The sequence below is a fragment of the Podarcis vaucheri genome, assembly GCF_965113315.1.
Source record: "Podarcis vaucheri genome assembly, chromosome: 11".
Lineage (NCBI taxonomy): Eukaryota > Metazoa > Chordata > Lepidosauria > Squamata > Lacertidae > Podarcis > Podarcis vaucheri.
The window spans coordinates 11,999,739-12,018,624 of record NC_138749.1 but is presented as its reverse complement, the minus strand read 5'-3'; the positions used below and the strand labels follow the sequence as shown (position 1 = coordinate 12,018,624).

At 40.7% G+C, this 18,886-nt stretch overlaps 1 protein-coding gene across 2 annotated transcripts in view; it reads right to left on the bottom strand.

Moving 5' to 3' along the window:
* SMAD4 (SMAD family member 4) overlaps nucleotides 1-18,886 on the bottom strand; it is a 30,898-nt gene that overhangs the window by 4,978 nt on the left and 7,034 nt on the right. Inside the window, exons 2-10 of one of the 2 annotated variants that reach the window (XM_082242010.1) lie at nucleotides 12,884-13,205; nucleotides 12,431-12,605; nucleotides 7,811-7,840; nucleotides 5,472-5,687; nucleotides 2,574-2,693; nucleotides 2,337-2,450; nucleotides 1,681-1,731; nucleotides 1,119-1,296; nucleotides 532-700 (exon numbers count right to left, since the gene is read on the bottom strand). In XM_082242010.1, coding sequence (XP_082098136.1) covers nucleotides 532-700; nucleotides 1,119-1,296; nucleotides 1,681-1,731; nucleotides 2,337-2,450; nucleotides 2,574-2,693; nucleotides 5,472-5,687; nucleotides 7,811-7,840; nucleotides 12,431-12,605; nucleotides 12,884-13,132 — 1,302 coding nt within the window. In that variant the 5' untranslated portion in view covers nucleotides 13,133-13,205. Of the gene's footprint in view, nucleotides 1-531; nucleotides 701-1,118; nucleotides 1,303-1,680; nucleotides 1,732-2,336; nucleotides 2,451-2,573; nucleotides 2,694-5,471; nucleotides 5,688-7,810; nucleotides 7,841-12,430; nucleotides 12,606-12,883; nucleotides 13,206-18,886 lie in introns of both variants that reach the window. The other variant, XM_082242009.1, reaches the window with a different exon arrangement.

Genomic DNA, 18,886 nt, shown 5'->3' with positions numbered 1-18,886 from the left:
TTTTCCTTCCACAAATTAAGGGAGGTCAGCCTGATGTCAAGAAGTTTGAGAAAGGCCACAAATACATGTTGGCATGAGCATGGGTTGAGTTCTTAAAACAGTTCACATTCTAGTTAGAATTAAAATGACAACCTGTCAACATTTCACAAAAATCAACTTGCATAAAACGATTAATTTTGATGTTTGAAGTCATCAAGCCTAATTGAGGGTTTTAAATCTGACCGTGGGTCTCATGGCTTACAGAGAGAATGAATGAATCCAATGTCTGTGAGCCCAGCAGCAAACCTTGAAGGAATGGTCTCCATCTTCCCACCCCTTCCTAAAACTGCTCTTCATAAGTTTATATTTTAATTCTTATATTGGCTATAGGCTGTTGTTAGAAAATAAAAACTTGTTTCCCTTCTACTTGCAATGCCAAACACAATTACATTGTTTGTGCTAACAGTAAAAAGAAAAAAAGGAAAGAAAAAAAAACAAGTCAGGAAAGGTTTCTAGAAAATATTGACTGCCATCCAACAGATTCACACAAACCTTTATATATGCACTTGGATAAATTTTGTGGACTGCATCGCCTGGCGCACGCCCTGCTTCCCGATCTAGGTAGTAACTCTGAACAAAGACCGCATGATCACTGAGGCACCGAACCCATACGTCACCTTCACCTTTGCATTCCAGCTGCACACCTTTGCCTATATGCAACCTGAAAAAGACCAGACTGCTCAATGCAAGAAGGAGAAACAGTTATATAGAAAATCAGTTCAGTTTGTAGGCAGCTCCTTCAGGGGGAGGGATACTTAAAAAACATTAATTTCCAGTTGGATAGCAGTCCTAATCGGTGGACAGCAAAAACAATAAAGAGTCTTGTGGTACCTTAAAGCGACAATTCCATGTTTAATACTGCACAAAACAACTGTTGATAACACAGGGCTCCTGGGATTAGCGCTGCCTTTTGTCTGTCTTGAATATTCCAACATTTAGCTTCATTACATGAAATTTCCCTCTGTACCTGCCTTTTTTCTAAACTAAAGCTCCCCAAATGTTGCAGCCTTTCCCCACAGATTTGCTCCAGCCCCTTGTTCATTTTGGTTGCTTACTTTTCCAGAAATAACAAAACGTACCTCGCTCTCTCAATGGCTTCTGTTCTATGAACGTTGGAGAGCTGACCGAGGCAAAAGCGGTCTCCACCCGAAGGGTCCACATATCCATCAACTGTAACAATTGGGCAGCTTGAGGGTACTTTAAATGTTTCGCCAACTTGGACATCCATCTCAAAATAGGCAATTGAACACCAGTATTCTGGAGCTGATTTTTATCCCCCCAGGAGTAGGGAGGAGGAAGAAAGAGAAGAGAAGTGAATGCAGAGCACCAGGCAAACAAGCAGCAGAGAAGGAGCAGAGGGAATCAACTTCTAGTACATAGTTGTTCAAGCTTTTGCTAAATCTCTTCACTGTGTGTCTCTAGAAATAGGGAGCTTACTCAATTTTGCCTTAAAGCTTTCAAAACTAACGTTTTTCACAGGTGTCTTTAAAAAAGTTTACATATGATTTTTTTTAAAGGTTGCCCATACATCAAATGGATGGTAGAAGAGATTTTAAAGGGAGCATGAAGCTGCTTTCAATTTGACATTCTTAGCTCAGAGAAGAACAACAATTCAACTGAACGGTCTTTATATGCACTTACCAGGGTGGTTTGAGATAGGTGGCTGGAATGCAAGTTCATTATGAACTGGCCCTAAAAAAAAACACGCAAAATAAATACAGTCATGGTGCTTATTCTTTGTCTACTCTCCTCACAAGTACTTGCATCCTCCAAAACCAAATGACCACTAAATATTTGGATTTATTAGTTACAGTAAATAGGGCAGACAGTAGAAATCAGCAGGGGGATCGTGTACAGTGCAAATTTTATACATAAACTCAGATAACTCAGCCTTTATAGATACACATAGAGAATGCCCAAATGTGTAAGGCAGAAACGACTTGTGGAATAGTACCACAACCATTTCTCAAAGTGTTGTTTGTACAAACACTTTCAGTTTGTTAAACAGAAGAATAAGAGATGAGCATGCCTACCTGAAACATGCGTGGAGTTTTCCTTATTTTGTTTCATTACATTTATATCCCACCCTTCCCATATCACTTCCTTTCCTGTGTGGTAGGTTTGGGTAAGAACAGTGACCTACCCGAGACCAGACAAGGGCCTCTGTAGCTGAGCAAACACCTAAAGTGAGATCTTTCTGGTCCAAGCCCACTGCACCATTACTGCCTCTCCCGCAGCCACCAAGATGCTGCACAAAAAGTAAGTGCATCTCAATACGGTAATAAAAGGGTGCTTACAGTAATGTCCAGGATGGGGCATAGGTGGATGATGTTGAAGATGCCCATTCTGATGGTGAGGGATGGTAGGTGTATAGGCGGCAGTTCGACTCCCAGTCCAAGTTGTTGTACTGTCTTAAAAATGCAGAGCAGAAAGGTCTGACCAATTTGCTTTACCTAGGAAACCCCCCCCCCCGCTTTCATTTGAAAAACTAGCAGTGCCCCGAAACACTGATGTACGGTATAAATAATACTTACTGTGGTGGTAAGTAGCTGGCTGAGCTGTAAAGCCATTCTGCTGTGTCCCTGGCTGAGGCCCTGAAGCAATCTGCAAAAGTCCATCACTGTGGCTACCTGGCAGCATACTGGGGGGTTGACCTGGCAAAATGTGAAACAGTTAATACCTGCCTTAAAACGAGTTATCATTTCTTAGACAGATGTTAGCATCACAATTCTGCTTCTTTGCCCTTTATTTAGTAAAATTGCTTCTTTGATTTTGGCACGTTCAGGAAGCCATGACACAAAATAGGGTTCATTACTAAAACCGGCTGCTTAATGCCAAATAACGGAACTGCTCTAGATGCCCCAAACCTGTAAGGTGGGAAGAGACAATGTTTTGCAGTGTGTGTGAATGGGCCAGGAAACAGAGTTCTAGCATACCAGGTAAGAGAAGGCTGTTGATCAAACTATATCAGTGCTAAAGATTGATAGAAGTAGGGGCTACACCACTGGTAGGCAAACTAAGGCCTGGGGGCCAGATCCAGCCCAATCGCCTTCTAAATCCAGCCCGCAGATGGTCCTGGAATCAGTGTGTTTTTACATGAGTAGAATGTGTGCTTTTATTTAAAATGCATCTCTGAGTTATTTGTGGGGCATAGGAATTCATTCTTTTTTTTCTCCTTTCAAAATATAGTTCGCCCCCCCACAAGATCTGAGGGGTGGTGGACTGGCCACCTGCTGAAAAAGTTTGCTGACCCCTGGTCTACACCTTTCCCCCACCCCAACAAACTGTAATGTAGTGGATCATGTTCGATTCCTTATTCTTTCATTTACATGACAAAAAAGACACTGCTTGACAGCCTTTTTCTTATACTTGGAGGTGCATGGGCTTATTTTCTTCCTTTGGGTAGGTTTTAAATGACAGTCTGAAAATCTTAGCATTAACTTTCACATAAGTTAGTTTGTTTATTCATACTGGTTCTGTGTCTGTTTACTGAACAAGTGAAGTGCAATGATGTACAGGCAACTCCCCGTTTACGTTCGCTCTATTTGCGTGCAAACTTGCACACATGAGGTGCCGGGATCGCAAAAGTGGAACCTGGAAATGGGGAACACATCCTCTTTGGGCTCTGGGGAGGGTCTTCTCATGAGCTGGAGGCCCAGTGGGGCTTTGCTGAGGCCTCCCCACCTAACAGCTGATGAGCAGGGTAGCGCAACAGCAGCCACTGCCCCATGTGTCAGCTGTGCAAGAGCCTGAGAAGCAGTAGCAGCTAGCTGAGCCACTAGAGGAACAGCAGGGCTTGCTGAGCAGCTCAGCTGACGCGTGGGGGCTATGCAAGACCCACTGCCCCTCCGTGATGCTCCCAATAAACATGGTTTCTGTTACACGCAGGGGCCCCCAGAACGTAACCCCCACATAAATTGGACATTGCCTGTAATGCAGATGTACTAGCATATTTTATTGAACTTCCTCTGCTTACATATTTACCTACTTCTTGAAAACCCAATAAAACTATTTAAACGAAAAAAGAATTAGCTTTCGCATGTTGATACTCAATGGTAGATACTTTCATGAACAGTGTTATCCAGCATGCACAGAGTAGTAGTAATCAGATGAGCAAAAAGGACCACTGCAAAGCATATTATTATTATTAAATTTATATACCGCCCTATACCCAGGGATCTTCCATTAACTCTTCACTATCAAGTCACTAAAGCATTTATCAGTCTTCTGACTTCTGTACTTACTTCAGGTAACTGCACACATAAATTCTCTCTACAACAATGGGAACTAGAACTGAATTTCAAAATGTTTTCTAATGCTAAACTGTTGACCACCTACTTGCACAAACAAATCTGCACTTACACAATCTACACAGTTGTGAGCATGCAAGTGTGTGTGTATGTGTGTAAGTTTTGCCATGTTTCCACTGCTCGTAAATTATCTTCTTCAATCCAATCATTTGCACAACGCCAGGAACCAAATGATAACAGCTACCGAGACTTACATTCCTACTCAGCTTAAGGGTTACTTAAGAAGCATTCGTCATATAATTACAAAGCATATCAAATTTTCCCCTAATTAAATCGCAGTAAAATCAATAATGAAACATAAGAAAATATCAATCAAGGATGTGAAGAGGAGAAAACACATAAGGTAATTTGAGACTGCGGCCGCATTCCAAACCCCTGACCGGCAGCAGTGGGGCTTAACAGGAGTGGTGCAACGACTGCGGTATCCACAGTCCTGCAGTTCACACTGGCCAGAGTGGAAGGGGAAGCAGGGAGAGAAGAGGGGGAAATGTCTGTATGCTACACTAGTCCCCATGCTAGCACAGTGAAGAGGCCAGAATGGTCAGCCACCGTCATGTGACAGAAGCACAGCCAACTCTACCCCCTCCGTCGCATTTGGTGTGTTCCACTGGCAACAACCAGCAGGGAGGCCACTGGAAGTAGCTTCCATTTGGGCAGGTGCCATGGGGTGTTCTCCAGTGGAAAAGCTCCTGTGCCAGCACAGCCAGGTGGAGGAGCACCACTACCTCATCCAAACCCCCTCCAATACGGCAGATCAAGGTTTGCGTTGCTCATTGAACCACATCAGTACAGTGGTACCTCGGGTTACATACGCTTCAGGTTACAGACTCCGCTAACCCAGAAATAGTACCTCAGGTTAAGAACTTTGCTTCAGGATGAGAACAGAAATTGTGTTCCGGCGGCACAGCGGCAGCAGGAGGCCCCATTAGCTAAAGTGGTGCTTCAGGTTAAGAACAGTTTCAGGTTAAGAATGGACCTCCCGAATGAATTAAGTACTTAACCCGAGGTACCACTGTATTCCAATTTGTAATCTCGCCAGTTTGTAACAGAAGTTAATTTTGCCAAGTTTGAAAGACGTTGAAACAAGTTTTGTGATATTTAAAATGAACAGAGTTATCTTACTTGTGGAAGCGACAGGAATGTTGGGAAAGTTGGTGGTGCTGGTGGTGCTAGACTCAGAAGGAGCTAACATGGATGGGGTGCTGTAGGTTTCAGTAGATGCCCTGTTACTAGGCGGATGTTGGATAGTCTGAACTGAATGGCCTTCAGCAGTTGACAGCGATGTCTGCCCCTCAAATTCATGAACATATTCATCTTTCACCAACATGCTTGAGGGTGCTGTGATAAGATAAAATGTTAAGTTACAAGGAAATATTAAGGGATGGAATACACTTTTCCAAAAAAAAAATCTCAGAAAGGACAGCAATTGTTGACATTATCCACAGACTAGAAAGAGAAGATAATGTTTAAAATTACAAGGAAGGAAACTTAGGATAAGTGAATTGGGGAAACTCTTCTAAGGGCAGATCTGTAATAAAGTAAGCTGCTTGGTGAGATATTCAAAATAAGGTTGGACAGGAAACCCCTTTAGGGATGTATTTTCCCCCATTATTTATTTCATAAAATGTGTACACCACTTGACTGTAAAAGAAAACATCAAAGCAGTGTACCAAATGAGTAAAACAATAAAATTATATTTTAAAGTGACTAATTGAAACATTCAACAATTAAGACCAGCAATAAACTAAAAACAGTCATCAGCATTCTACATAACAAAAACATTTTAGGGGCCAAAACTCTTAAAATTCAGAACTGGTATTATGCTTTATGTATGTACAGATTATTCAGTTTTGGAAAGTGGAGCAAACAAAGCAATTCAAATCAAAGCCTATTTGCCTGGTCTATGCCTATTCCAATTTATTTTGTTGGGCCTCCTAATCCCTTGGATCCATCCCACATTTGTGCTCTAGGGATTAAATCAGAAATCTCTGGGGCTTGCTTAGAACCCCTAAAAGTTTCAACTGCTTTAGAAAATCAAAATAATACAGATCAACTATAATATGAATAGAACACAGATACCTCTTTATATTATGTAGGTACAATTCAGCACCATTATCCAAAGATGCACATTTGGATAGGCAAATAATTCAGTGATAAAACATAAGTGGCCATCAAGAATGCACAAAGCTGATACTGCAGATATACAGACTTCCTACACTTTTGGGGGGGGGGTCACTTCCCCAGCAAGCAATGGAAATGGATTTAATTCCAGTTTGACAAAACAAAACCATCAACAATTCCTAAATTTGTTTTCAACAAACTTTGAACAGAAAAAGAGTTGAAGATATCCAACCTAATCATCTTGTTAGTGAACACATGGAACAAATATAATTAGAATTTTAACATTTTAGATACAGTGGTGCCTCGCAAGACGAAAATAATCCGTTCCGCGAGTCTCTTCATCTAGCGGTTTTTTCGTCTTGCGAAGCAACCCTATTAGCGGCTTAGCGCTATTAGCGGTTTAGTGGCTATTAAAGGCTTAGCGGCTTAGAAAAAGGGGGGGAGCGGGGGGAAATCGGAACACTCGCAAGACGTTTTCGTCTTGCAAAGCAAGCCCATAGGGAAATCCGTCTTGCAAAGCAGCTCAAAAACAGAAAACCCTTTCGTCTAGCGGGTTTTCCGTCTTGCGAGGCATTCGTCTTGCAGGGCACCACTGTACATGCAATATTTTATTAAGATTTCTAAATTAACTTTAGTTGATTTAATTTAGTTAGCTACATCCAGTAGCAATGAAATCATTGGTGTAAAATGTCAGTATACCCCAGCCTAAGAACCTTTCTCTCTCCACCCCTCATGTCTGTACACGTTTGTGTGGCCCATAGTACAGGCGACTCCCCACTTACACAGGGGTTACCTTCCAGTGCCCCTCACACATAAGTGAAAATTGTGTAAATGGGGAACACCCTCTAAACACCCTCTCTGGTGTGCTCTCTCCAAAAATCAAAACTATTGTACCTAAAATATCCACAACTGGAACTGAAGCTCTGGGGCTGGCTGGAGGCAGTGCAGGAAAGCGGCAGCTACTGCTGTGCTACCCTACACACCAGCTGTTAGGTGGGGAGGCTGGGCAGCATAAACAAAGCCCTGCTGGACCTCTCTTCTCCTCTTCGGTCCTCTTTGGACTCCGGGGAGCGTCTCCTAGCGAGCCACAAGGACTCTCCATCTCTCTCCCTCCATTTCCAAGTATGAATTAAATTATTTTACTATTTCCCGGCACGACGCCTATATGCAGGCGGGCATGAGTCCATCACACACAAGTGGAAGATGTCTGTATATCAATTAACTTGAGTGTTCTCAAAGTAATTTCCCTAGCAATGCTTTGCATATGCTTTAAATTGAAGAGGCGTTCACCTTAAAAGATATTGCTGTTTATACTTCCTATGATTTCACATATAGCTTACCTGAACTCTGCAGTGTCAATCCTGAAAGATCTTTAAAGAGAAAAGAACATATAAAGTCACTAATTCAGTTTTAAATACCAATAAACAAATATTTTACTATCTATATAGCCTATAAACAGAAGGTGGGTAAGTAACTGCAGGCATACTGCAGATTAAGCACAATTAAACATTTCCTTCAGCATTTGTGGAAAACTGGAAAAGTGAAATTTTACTCTTAAAATACTCCTTAAAATAACTTTCTATCACAACTTTTATAACAAACTGGAAAACTGTCTCCTTACCTATTCACTTCCCTCTACCACCAATACCGGAGGTAAATATGGAATTGTTTCTAAATATGGAAAGGTTTTAGTTGTTTTTATATATGATGTTTTCATTTTTTCTGAATTGTTATAATTGCTTTTAGATAGGAAATTGTGTAATTGTTGTTATAGCTGATGCTTTTCATGTGAAATCATTTTGAGATTTCTACGTAAAGCAATTCATAAATGGATTTTAATGAATAAACTACATGATTAAGGTCTTCCCTGCTCAGTCAGTGAGGTGGCTTTAATAATAATAAAAAGCCTAACAGATCTCCAAACTGGACAAGGGACCGACCCTTCCTCTCCACCACGAAAGACACCCCCCTTTGGTGTTTAGACTCTCATCCAACCCCTATTAGAGGAACTTTAAAAGATCCTTCAAAAGGAAGGAAGATTCATGAGACCCAACTGTTTTCAAAAGCCTTCCTGAATGCTCTATACATTTTGTTGGAAGACACTGCATTAGCAGTAGGTGCCACCTGTGAGGGATAGCCTAAATCTTGTAAGATAGAACAACACTGATCAAGGGTCAACTTTCAGCAAGAACAGGTTGGCTGCAGCAGTACAGAACACAACCCTGATGCAACAGGTATCCCGATCCCTGCAAGGAAAAGACACAGCTAGACAAAAAATGCCAGAATACCGCAGTAACCGAAGCCAAAGAAGAATTCCCAAGGTCATCTATGGCACTGGACATCAACTGGCAGCACAGGACCTACTCCCAGGTCATGGCCTAATCTAAGGTGGCAGGACTACCACCATACAAATATATGGCCTTTTAATTTTTATTTTTTTAAAAGGGAGGGTCACCAAATGAATGTTTAAGTTGGGTCTCAAGTCAGAAAATGGTGAAGACAACTGCTCTGTGATATGGTATTTCAAATAACCCTGTCCAAAGAGAGGCAGGAACTCTCTACTCATGTTAACCCCACAGCTGTTGTACCTTTTCCTGCTATTGCTTTCCCTAAGAGCAGAAAAATACAGACCATCACTCCCTGGTGTAAGATTTGGCCTGCCATCCCCACTAAAGTGGGAAGGAAAGGTCTGGGTTGTTCCACTGTCAGGAAAGCCTGTTCTCTCAGCAGATCTCCCCAAGCGCTGAAGCTACTTTGTGTGAGGGAAAGGCACAAAGAACTGCTGGCTTAAGCGACAGAAGTGAAGATCAAGAGGACCTGAGGGCTGCAAGCTTGCTTCTACCAGCACAGCATTCATGGTAAGAAGCAACCTACCTATAGACTAAAAAGTAGTATATTCCTTCGTCCCTTACAAAAAGCAAATATATCTACAATCCAAATGAGATTAGAAATTGCTTCCAGAGATACTTTAAAAAACTATATTCGCAAGGGCCGCAGAAAGAAGTGGAAATAGACGAATTTCTTAAGAAATATGGATTACAAAAAAATTCTCATCAAGGTAAAATAGATTTGAGCCAGAAAATAACTGAACAAGAGATAAAAGGTGCCATTCAAAACATGCAATTGGGCAAATCTCCAGGGCCAGATGGACTGACTTCCAGATATTATAAAGCTTTGAAGGAGTGGTTATTACAACCCTTGAAGGAAGTCTGCAATGAAATTTTAGAGGGGGAAAAAGCACCAGAATCGTGGAAAGAAGCTTATATTACACTCATACCAAAAACAGAGACTGAAAAGACTCAGCTTAAGAACTACCACCCTATATCGTTGCTTAATGTGGATTACAGAATTTTTGCTGACATTTTGGCCAAAAGACTGAAAAAAGTATTGATGGTAGAGATTCATAAGGACCAAGCAGGCTTTCTCCCAGGAAGACATTTGTCAGATAATGTGAGGAATTTAATAGACATTTTGGAAAAACTAGAAGTGAATATAAACACTAAAGCAGTGCTGATATTTGTGGATGCGGAGAAAGCCTTTGACAATATTTCTTGGAGTTTTATGAATAAGAATCTACATGGGATGGGGGTAGGTCAAGAATTTGAGAATGGTATGGGTGCAATATATTCTGAACAAAAGGCTAAGTTAATTGTAAATAGTGTGGTTACGGAAGAATTTAAAATAGAAAAAGGGACACGACAGGGGTGCCCAATTTCCCCATTGCTCTTTATATTGGTTCTGGAGGTTTTGCTGAACATGATCAGAAGGGACCAGCTGGTTAAAGGGGTACAGGTCGGAGTTAAACAGTACAAATTGAGGGCATTTGCAGATGACTTGGTACTTACTTTACAAGAGCCAGACACTAGCACTAAAAGAGTTTTAGAACTAATTCAAGAGTTTGGTCAAGTCACAGGATTTAAACTGAACAAACAAAAAACTAAGGTATTAGAGAAAAATTTAACTGCTACTGAAAGGGAGAGGTTCCAGAATGAAACAGGTTTGACGGTGGTTAAGAAAGTGAAATACTTGGGGATTAATATGACAGCTAAGAATGTGAATTTATTTAAAGATAACTATGAGAAATGCTGGACGGAAGTAAAAAAAAGATTTAGAAATATGGTCAAATTTGAGGCTTTCCTTGCTAGGCCAAATTGCTGTTATCAAGATGAATGTACTGTCTAGAATGTTGTTTTTGTTCCAAACACTGCAAATTGTGGACAAGATGGATTGTTTCAAGAGGTGGCAGAAAGATATCTCGAAGTTTGTCTGGCAGGGCAAGAAACCCAGAATAAAGTTTAAGATTTTAACTGATGTAAAGGAAAGAGGGGGATTTGCCCTGCCGGACTTTAAACTTTACTATGAATCAGCAGCCTTTTGCTGGCTGAAAGATTGGCTGCTCCTTGAGAACACAGACATTTTGGATTTGGAAGGTTTTAACAATGTATTTGGATGGCATGCATATCTATGGTATGACAAGGTTAAAGCCCATAAAGCTTTTAAAAATCACATTGTTAGGAAAGCATTATATAATGTTTGGATTAAATATAAAGATCTGTTGGAAAATAAAACCCCAAGGTGGTTGTCGCCAATGGAGGCAAAGGCTGTGAAAAAACTCAATATGGAGGCCAAATGGCCGAAATATTGGGAAATTTTGGAACAGGAAGGAGATAAACTGAAATTACAGAGCTTTGAGAAATTAAAAGTTAAAGTGCGAGACTGGCTCCATTATTATCAAATAATGGAGGTTTACAAGCAGGACAGGAAAATTGGCTTCCAGGTGGAAAAATCAAAATTAGAAACAGAACTGTTAGAACCCAATACTAAGAACTTGTCAAGAATGTACAACTTGCTGTTGAAATGGAATACACAAGATGAAACAGTGAAATCAGCTATGATAAAGTGGGCACAAGATATTGGTCATAACATCATGTTTGCTGACTGGGAACAGTTGTGGACCACTGGTATGAAATTTACGGCATGTAATGCCTTAAAGGAAAATATTATGAAAATGATTTATAGGTGGTACATGACTCCAGTCAAGCTTGCAAAAATTTACCACTTGTCTGATAATAAATGTTGGAAATGTAAAGAAACTGAAGGTACTTTCTTTCATCTTTGGTGGGCGTGCCCAAAGATTAAGGCTTTCTGGGAAATGATATATAATGAAATAAAAAAGGTACTTAAATGTACTTTCCTTAAGAAACCAGAGGCCTTTCTCTTGGGCACTGTCGGCCAATTGGTGTCAAAGAAAGATAGAACTTTTTTAAGTATGCTACTACAGCAGCAAGAATACTCATCGCAAAGTATTGGAAGACACAAGACCTACCCACTCTGGAAGAATGGCAGATGAAGGTGATAGACTACATGGGACTGGCTGAAATGACTGGCAGAATCCGGGATCAGGGAAAAGAGACGGCGGAAGAAGATTGGAAGAAATTTAAGATTTATCTTAAGAGACATTGTAAAATTAATGAGTGTTAAAATGTTGTGGCTATAGAAGTAAGCGGATTACAGCTGTAAAGATTAGGTTAAAGGAAAAGAAAGGATTACAATTAGATTAAATTAAGGGTGAGGATTTTCTGAACTAAATATTTGAAATTGGAATGCAGAAAGGGGAGGTATGAGGAGGTCGGTGAAGTAAGTTTTAAGAGAATAAGGATTTGAAATTATATTTGTTTGTCTTTGTGTGTGTTTGTTTGTATTGTGTTTGATTTTATAATTTGTGAAAATTTAATAAATATCTTTTAAAAAACAAAACAAAAAGCAAATATATGCAACTGGGTTTTGGAGGGATGGGCCCTTGTCCAGCCCCAAGGGTGTTTTGCAATAATCTAGAATCAACTGGCTACATGAGGTATCATGAAAAAGCACAGGACAGCAGGGTGAATGAAAACCTGCAATACTCCAGCTAATGAAACATTAATGAAATGCAACTCCACATACAGTATGAACATACTTACCAATGCCGGGTGATACAACACGCTCATAATGATATGGATTCACGCAGACACTATCACACTTCAAGTCAAAAGCATACTGACAATATTTGACATGTTTGAGTTCATTTTTGTGAAGATCAGGCCACCTCCATAGCCGTGCATAAATTACATGAGGAAAACCCTTACGACCAGCCACCTAGAAAGATTGAAAATCAGAAAAAATTCAAATGAGAATAGAAAATCACAAAGGATGACAAGGATCAGAATCAAATGTCACTAAGCGGTAGCAACACAACACTTTATACCCTATGAATACCACCACAAGGAACCAACCCCATTTATGAACCCCAAATTGATTTCCATGACACAAAGCAAATTATGCTCTCGTACCACTACTCTCCCTACTTCAAAATGTCCCATACCCTGCTGCTCTCAGAGTAAGGATATTAAGGTATCATATGAGCTTCTACCAACCTGAAGTCTTCCATCCAATGTTCTCTGAATTGTAACACACTTGCTAGGATGAGCTCCATTTGTAGTTATAGCTGTAATCAAAGAATCCAATTCATCTTTTTTCTCCTTCAGTTTCTTTACTAAGCTTTCAATTGCTCGCTTTGCAAATGTTTCACTCTCCCCTCCTTGTCGATGGCACATCAAACTGTGAACAATGCTCAGGCAAGCATCATTACTTGTTGGTGTGTTAGTAATAGACATATTGTCCATTTGGTTCAGCTTTTACTTCCAAGACCAAATAATCTTGCCAGTCAGTGGGCCAAGAACTGTCTCCAACATGCACCTAGAAGGAATAGAGAACAAACATCACAAGAATGGCCATGAAATGTTTACTGTCTGGGCCACCAGGAAGTATCATGTATGAGAAATCAACATGTTTTTTCCATGTGCAATATTTGAGTGTGTTCAAGCTATTTTTCGAGACGATTATTCAACAGGAAGTAAGCATACTCCTGTTCTTCTGCAACTATGTAACAGCCTTCCCACAAGTATCTATACTTATTTGACAATGTTTTGTTCTGTTGCCTGCCCTGAAAATGTATCTCAATGGATCTATCTGGTTTAACCCTTTATGCACTTTGTTTTTCAAAAAGTAACTGCTGTAACAGGATTGCTGCATTGATAAGAGCCAAATCATGCATGTGAGTTTATCTCAATTTTAAAATTAGTATCAGTAAGAAATTGAGTGAGGGGGTGAGGAAGAGCCCATCATTTTCAGTAATCACCACACATATTTTTATAATGTCTAATTCCACTCTCAAGAGCCACAGTAGACATCAAATCAGAGGATACATTTAGTGTCTTCCAAATTATGTTGGCTTTTTAATACTTTGCCGCTGCCAAATCAGAGATTGGGGGGGGGGTCCAAATCTGATTGGCAAAGCAGCAGGGCAGAAGGAGTGTTAAAAGTTTTTCTCATGCACAATTTTTGCTTTCCTTTATAAAGGGGAAAAGATATAGAGATGAAAGCAACTGGGAAAGCCATTTCTGATTTGATAAACCGTCCAAAGAAAAAGTGCCAAGCATTCCACACACATACACATCTGCAGCAATATTTAAGTTTCCTGGACACACTAACCCCTTTTTGCAATAGAATATAACAGAATAGAATATTACCAGAGAGCAAGTTCATGCCCCTAGCTCTGCCCCTGAAGATATATAGTTTCCCCTACATTCTCTATTCCACAGTATTCACATATTAGGCATGCTTCATGATGGATTCCAGCTCTAATGGAAACCTATGCACATAGGCTTTCCCCTTGTCCGGAAGTCCATGTGCAACTCCGCTCTCTGGTAACTGAGAGTCCTGGATGGCCTCAATAATGGGCTGCATCCACTTAGTCATACTTACAGCAGACTCACTGAAATAAATGAGAATTGAGTTAGTCCTAACTTGTTTCTTTGATTTCAATGGGTATACTCTAAGCATTTAGTCTGTAGCCAATCCACTATACCCTGTCAACAGAGTAGCTGTAATTCTTTCCAATTAAGACTTATTGTACAACTGACATTTAACATTCAGAGCAGCCAGGAAGTTATAAAATCACTTCCAAGAAAGCATTAGCAACACACAAATGTCCTGTTGAATCACAGAGCTATCACCAGAATACATTTTATGCATGTGTGGCTTAAAGTAGTCCCCACAAAAATGCCACTTTGAGCTGACCAATGCACTGATTTGGTATGGGATTATGTCTTTTCAACGGAGGCGTAGGAATTCAAAGCAGATGGCAGTTCTTCCAATTAACATTGCTATTATGGTGCAACATGCTGCCTCTTTTCATTCCTCGGGATATTTCTGTCCCAAAGGGGTATTTGAACAATTAAGAGACAACATTGGTAAGCTGCATTGCAAAGATATGCCTTGCATGCTTTAAATGTCATTGCAGATACTGCATAGCTTGCTTTAGCATCTCTTCTATTTACTGGTGTTTACGCCAAAGAAAACAATATCAACAGGGCTCTGTGAAAATCACAGGATGTTCTGATGTGTCAATTAAAAGTTAGAAATTTCTTCCTTCTCTTCCTGGTTCCCCCCAGATGCTGCTGAGCAGCCTTGAACGGCCTAGGCTCGCATGGCCAAATGTCATGATCAAGGAGAGTTGCACTCCAACAACAGGAGGGCCCAGGTTGGGGCTGAATGCTTTAGTTTCTCAGCTTAACACATACCACCCACTTGCTTTTCTCTCAGTCACTGATAGGATAGTCCTAATTTGCTGCCATTTGCTGCCTTGTGGTGCTGGGGCACACATGATTCAGAAGGTGCACATCCATAAAGCCAAAATCCCCTGCATCAACCTTCTTGAACTTTGGGTCCCCAGATGCAGCTAGACTACAATTCCTTTCACTCTTGGCTAAACTACCGTATTTTTCGCTCTATAAGAGACACCAGACCACAAGACGCACCTAGTTTTTGGAGGAGGAAAACAAGAAAAAAAATATTCTGAATCCCAGAAGCCAGAACAGCAAGAGGGATCGATGTACAGTGAAAGCAGCAATCCCTCTTGCTGTTCTGGCTTCTGGGATAGCTGCGCAGCCTGCATTCGCTCCAGAAGACGCGCACACATTTCCCCTCACTTTTTAGGAGGGAAAAAGTGAGTCTTATAGAGCAAAAAATACGGTATTTGGAAATTATCAGAGTTGGAGTCCAGAGCTGGGAACCCAAAGTTGAAGAAATGTGCACTTAATTTTTTTTAAGAGTTCCAATAGGAAAGACGACAGGCAAAATGCTCTCTGCTAGTGGTGATTCTAGATGGCTTAACTACAGCATACATGTAAAATCTCCATCTACAGATGTCCTTCCAGTACCCTATTCTCTCAAAGGATCTCTATTATCTACTCTCAGGGTTGACAAGTATGTGTGAGTAAATGCACATCCTCTCAGTCTTGATGCTTAATTCCCAGGGTGCAGTAGTCTTGTGGGGGCAGATTCATCAAGGATGGGCAGGATCCATCATGCCAAGAGACCCTAATCAATCTTACACCACCAGCTCCCATTCCTCATCACCCACATACTCATAAGAACAGATACAAAACCATTATTATACATTTGGCACAAGCGGAAGCATGGGAATGTAAAGTGCTTCTCATGATGTGGCCACCAAATGCAAGGTGCTTCAGCTTAGATTGCTGTGACATCTGTTCCAAAAGCCCTGGCTGGCATCCAATTAATAATATACTTCATTAATAAAGAATAGCTAGAGGCCGCAAGCTGCCACTGCATCTATTTGTGAGCTATATAGACTTGAAGGTAGCGAGGTGGGGCAACACAAGTGCAAACTTGTCTTCCATGTTTGCAGGTTACATTGCTCTACATGTTTCCCTCTTTAACACCCTTCTCTTGTTGGTTGCTTTGTTTTCCTCCTTGCTTCAGGCACCCGATACCTTCACAAGTCTCTTCCTCCTACATCAGGGTTGGCTAACTCGAGGCCCTCCAAATGTCATTGGGCTAATATCTCCCATCAACCTTACCCAGTACAATGATCTGCACCCCTGCTCCCCCTTTTCGCTTCCTAACTAGTCTGACCCTGGTTCAATACACAAAATGGACAAACTGAAGCTCAGACCAGTATGTTTACTGGAATCCTGCTGAATCGGTTAGTGACCTGGCTGTTAGTCTTGGGAGTTGAAATCATGCTTATCACTGTAAGAGGACTGATGTGATGGATATATTATCACAACACTTACTCAGCCAGTCTTCAGTTGGCGTTCTGGACTATATTTCCTAGGGGACAGCTGTGGCCCTCCAGGTTTCATTGTTTCCTGTACCTCTTAGCACTGCCCAAGACAGCAGGGGTTGATGGGAGTGAAAGTACAACATAGGTACCGCACCACAGTTTGCTCACTGCTGCCCTATGCAATTCATAAAGACCAGAACCAGGCCATTAACTCTTCCTCTTTCTGATCATGTACACCGTATTTCTTCTGCCCAGGCAGACACATGTGGTTTAGAGAAGCAAAAATACACCCATACACATGTGAAGTATTTTATACATACAATCATAGAATTGTAGAGTTGGAAGGGACCCTGAGGGTCATCTAGTCCAACCCCCTACAAAGCAGGAATGTCAACCAAAACATCTATGACAGATGGCTATCCATCCTCTGCTTTAAACATCCAATAAAGGAGAGTCCACCACCTTCTGAGGGAGCCTGCTCCGCTGTCAAACAGCTCTTATCACCAGAAAGTTCTTCCCGATGTTGAGTTGGAATCGTCTTTCTTGTAACTTGAAGCCATTGATTCAGGTCTTACCCTCTGGAGCAGGAGAAAACAAGCTTGCTCCATCTTCATGGGACAGCTCTTTAGATATTTGAAGATGGCTATCATATCTCAGTCTCCTCTTTTCCAGGCTAAACAAACCCAACTCCCCCATAGATGATGCTAAATAGACTGTTTTGAAACATATTCCTAGAATTGGCCTCTTCTGTTTTTTGTGTGTGAATATTTTCTTGATAAATTAATAAGGATGTCAAGAGCCAAGATATTCAACACTAGAGTGATGCTGCTGCTGAAATATAAGGTAAAACAATAAATACATATCTCAAATGATATGTATTAAACCATCTAATGGACCAAAGCTTTGACCTCAACTCATTTCTAGACCAATAATCTAGTACACAGCTTAGATACTTAACTGCTGAAAACATGGCACAAATTCAATAATCACAATCACTGACACCAGCTACAACAAATTTCAAGGCTGGGGTGAATCATTCAGCAACTGTGCAGAGCAATAATGCTTTTAAGAATTTCACGCCACTGGTCTAATGGAAGCCATTCAAGCACTTGAATCAACAAGAGGCTACTGAAGTTTTAATCTAGCTTTTGAGAGCAGTAACAACCGCCACTGCCTTCTCAGCAAATAAAAATAGGATTTTAATTTGTATTCAAAAGGGGGGGTATTCACTTGCCAGTCAATCAAAGGAAAGCAATTAGACAGCACCCATTAAAATTAATGGACTAAGCTAGTCAGGTCTTTTCAATGGATCAACTCTGAACAGGACTAACATTGGATACAACCCCCAATTTTAACCTTATGGTGCATAACTACCTCATCCTGCAACATCATATATTTCTACATTTCCTTTTACTGACCTGGGTGAAATATGTTTAATTAATGTTGTAAAAACAATATGATAGGAGAGCAACTCAGGAATTCCAGATATTTAAGCTTGCTTACTTAAAAAAAAATCTACCTGTTTTTTATTTGTGTGTGCACACATGCACACTCACATTTAACTCTTTCTTACACATGTTTAATTCTCAGGTTTATCTGTAGATTCCTATCCAATGCACACTTACCTGGAAGTAAATTCCTTTAAGCTCAACAGAGCTTCCCTCCAAATTTATCTCTATCTATACATGACTGCACTGTAATAGGGCTTACCCACACTTCCCTTTTCTCCCGCTCTTTCTAGGAAGGTATAATGCTCCGTGTCCGAGACAGAACGGGCTCCCATCCCCAAGCTTTCCCCACAAAAACCCATTCTTCAAAGTTCAATCAGAGTAAACATCAATTCAGGTTTTGAGCAGACTGTTGCTTGCTCTGACTGAGCTTTAAAGAGTAGAGTTTTGTGGGGAAAGCTCTGGAGAAGAAGAAAAAAGAGGCTCAGACACAAAGCTTTAAATCACAAATTGTGCCTGGAAAGAGCAGAGGAAAGGTAAGTGTAGATAAGCCCATAGTTGGCATATAAAGTGATCAATCCTTAAAGAAATATAATCATCATTATATATCCTCCTTCCTCTCAAAGGCACCCACAACAGAGTGACTAAGACTGCAATCCAAACCCATCTACCTAGGAACAGATAGGTAGCTGTGTTGGTCTGCCATAGTCAAAATAAAAAAATTCCTTCCAGTAGCACCTTAAAGACCAACTAAGTTAGTTCTTGGTATGAGCTTTCGTGTGCATGCACACTTCTTCAGATACACTGAAACAGAAGTTGCCAGATCCTTCTATATAGTT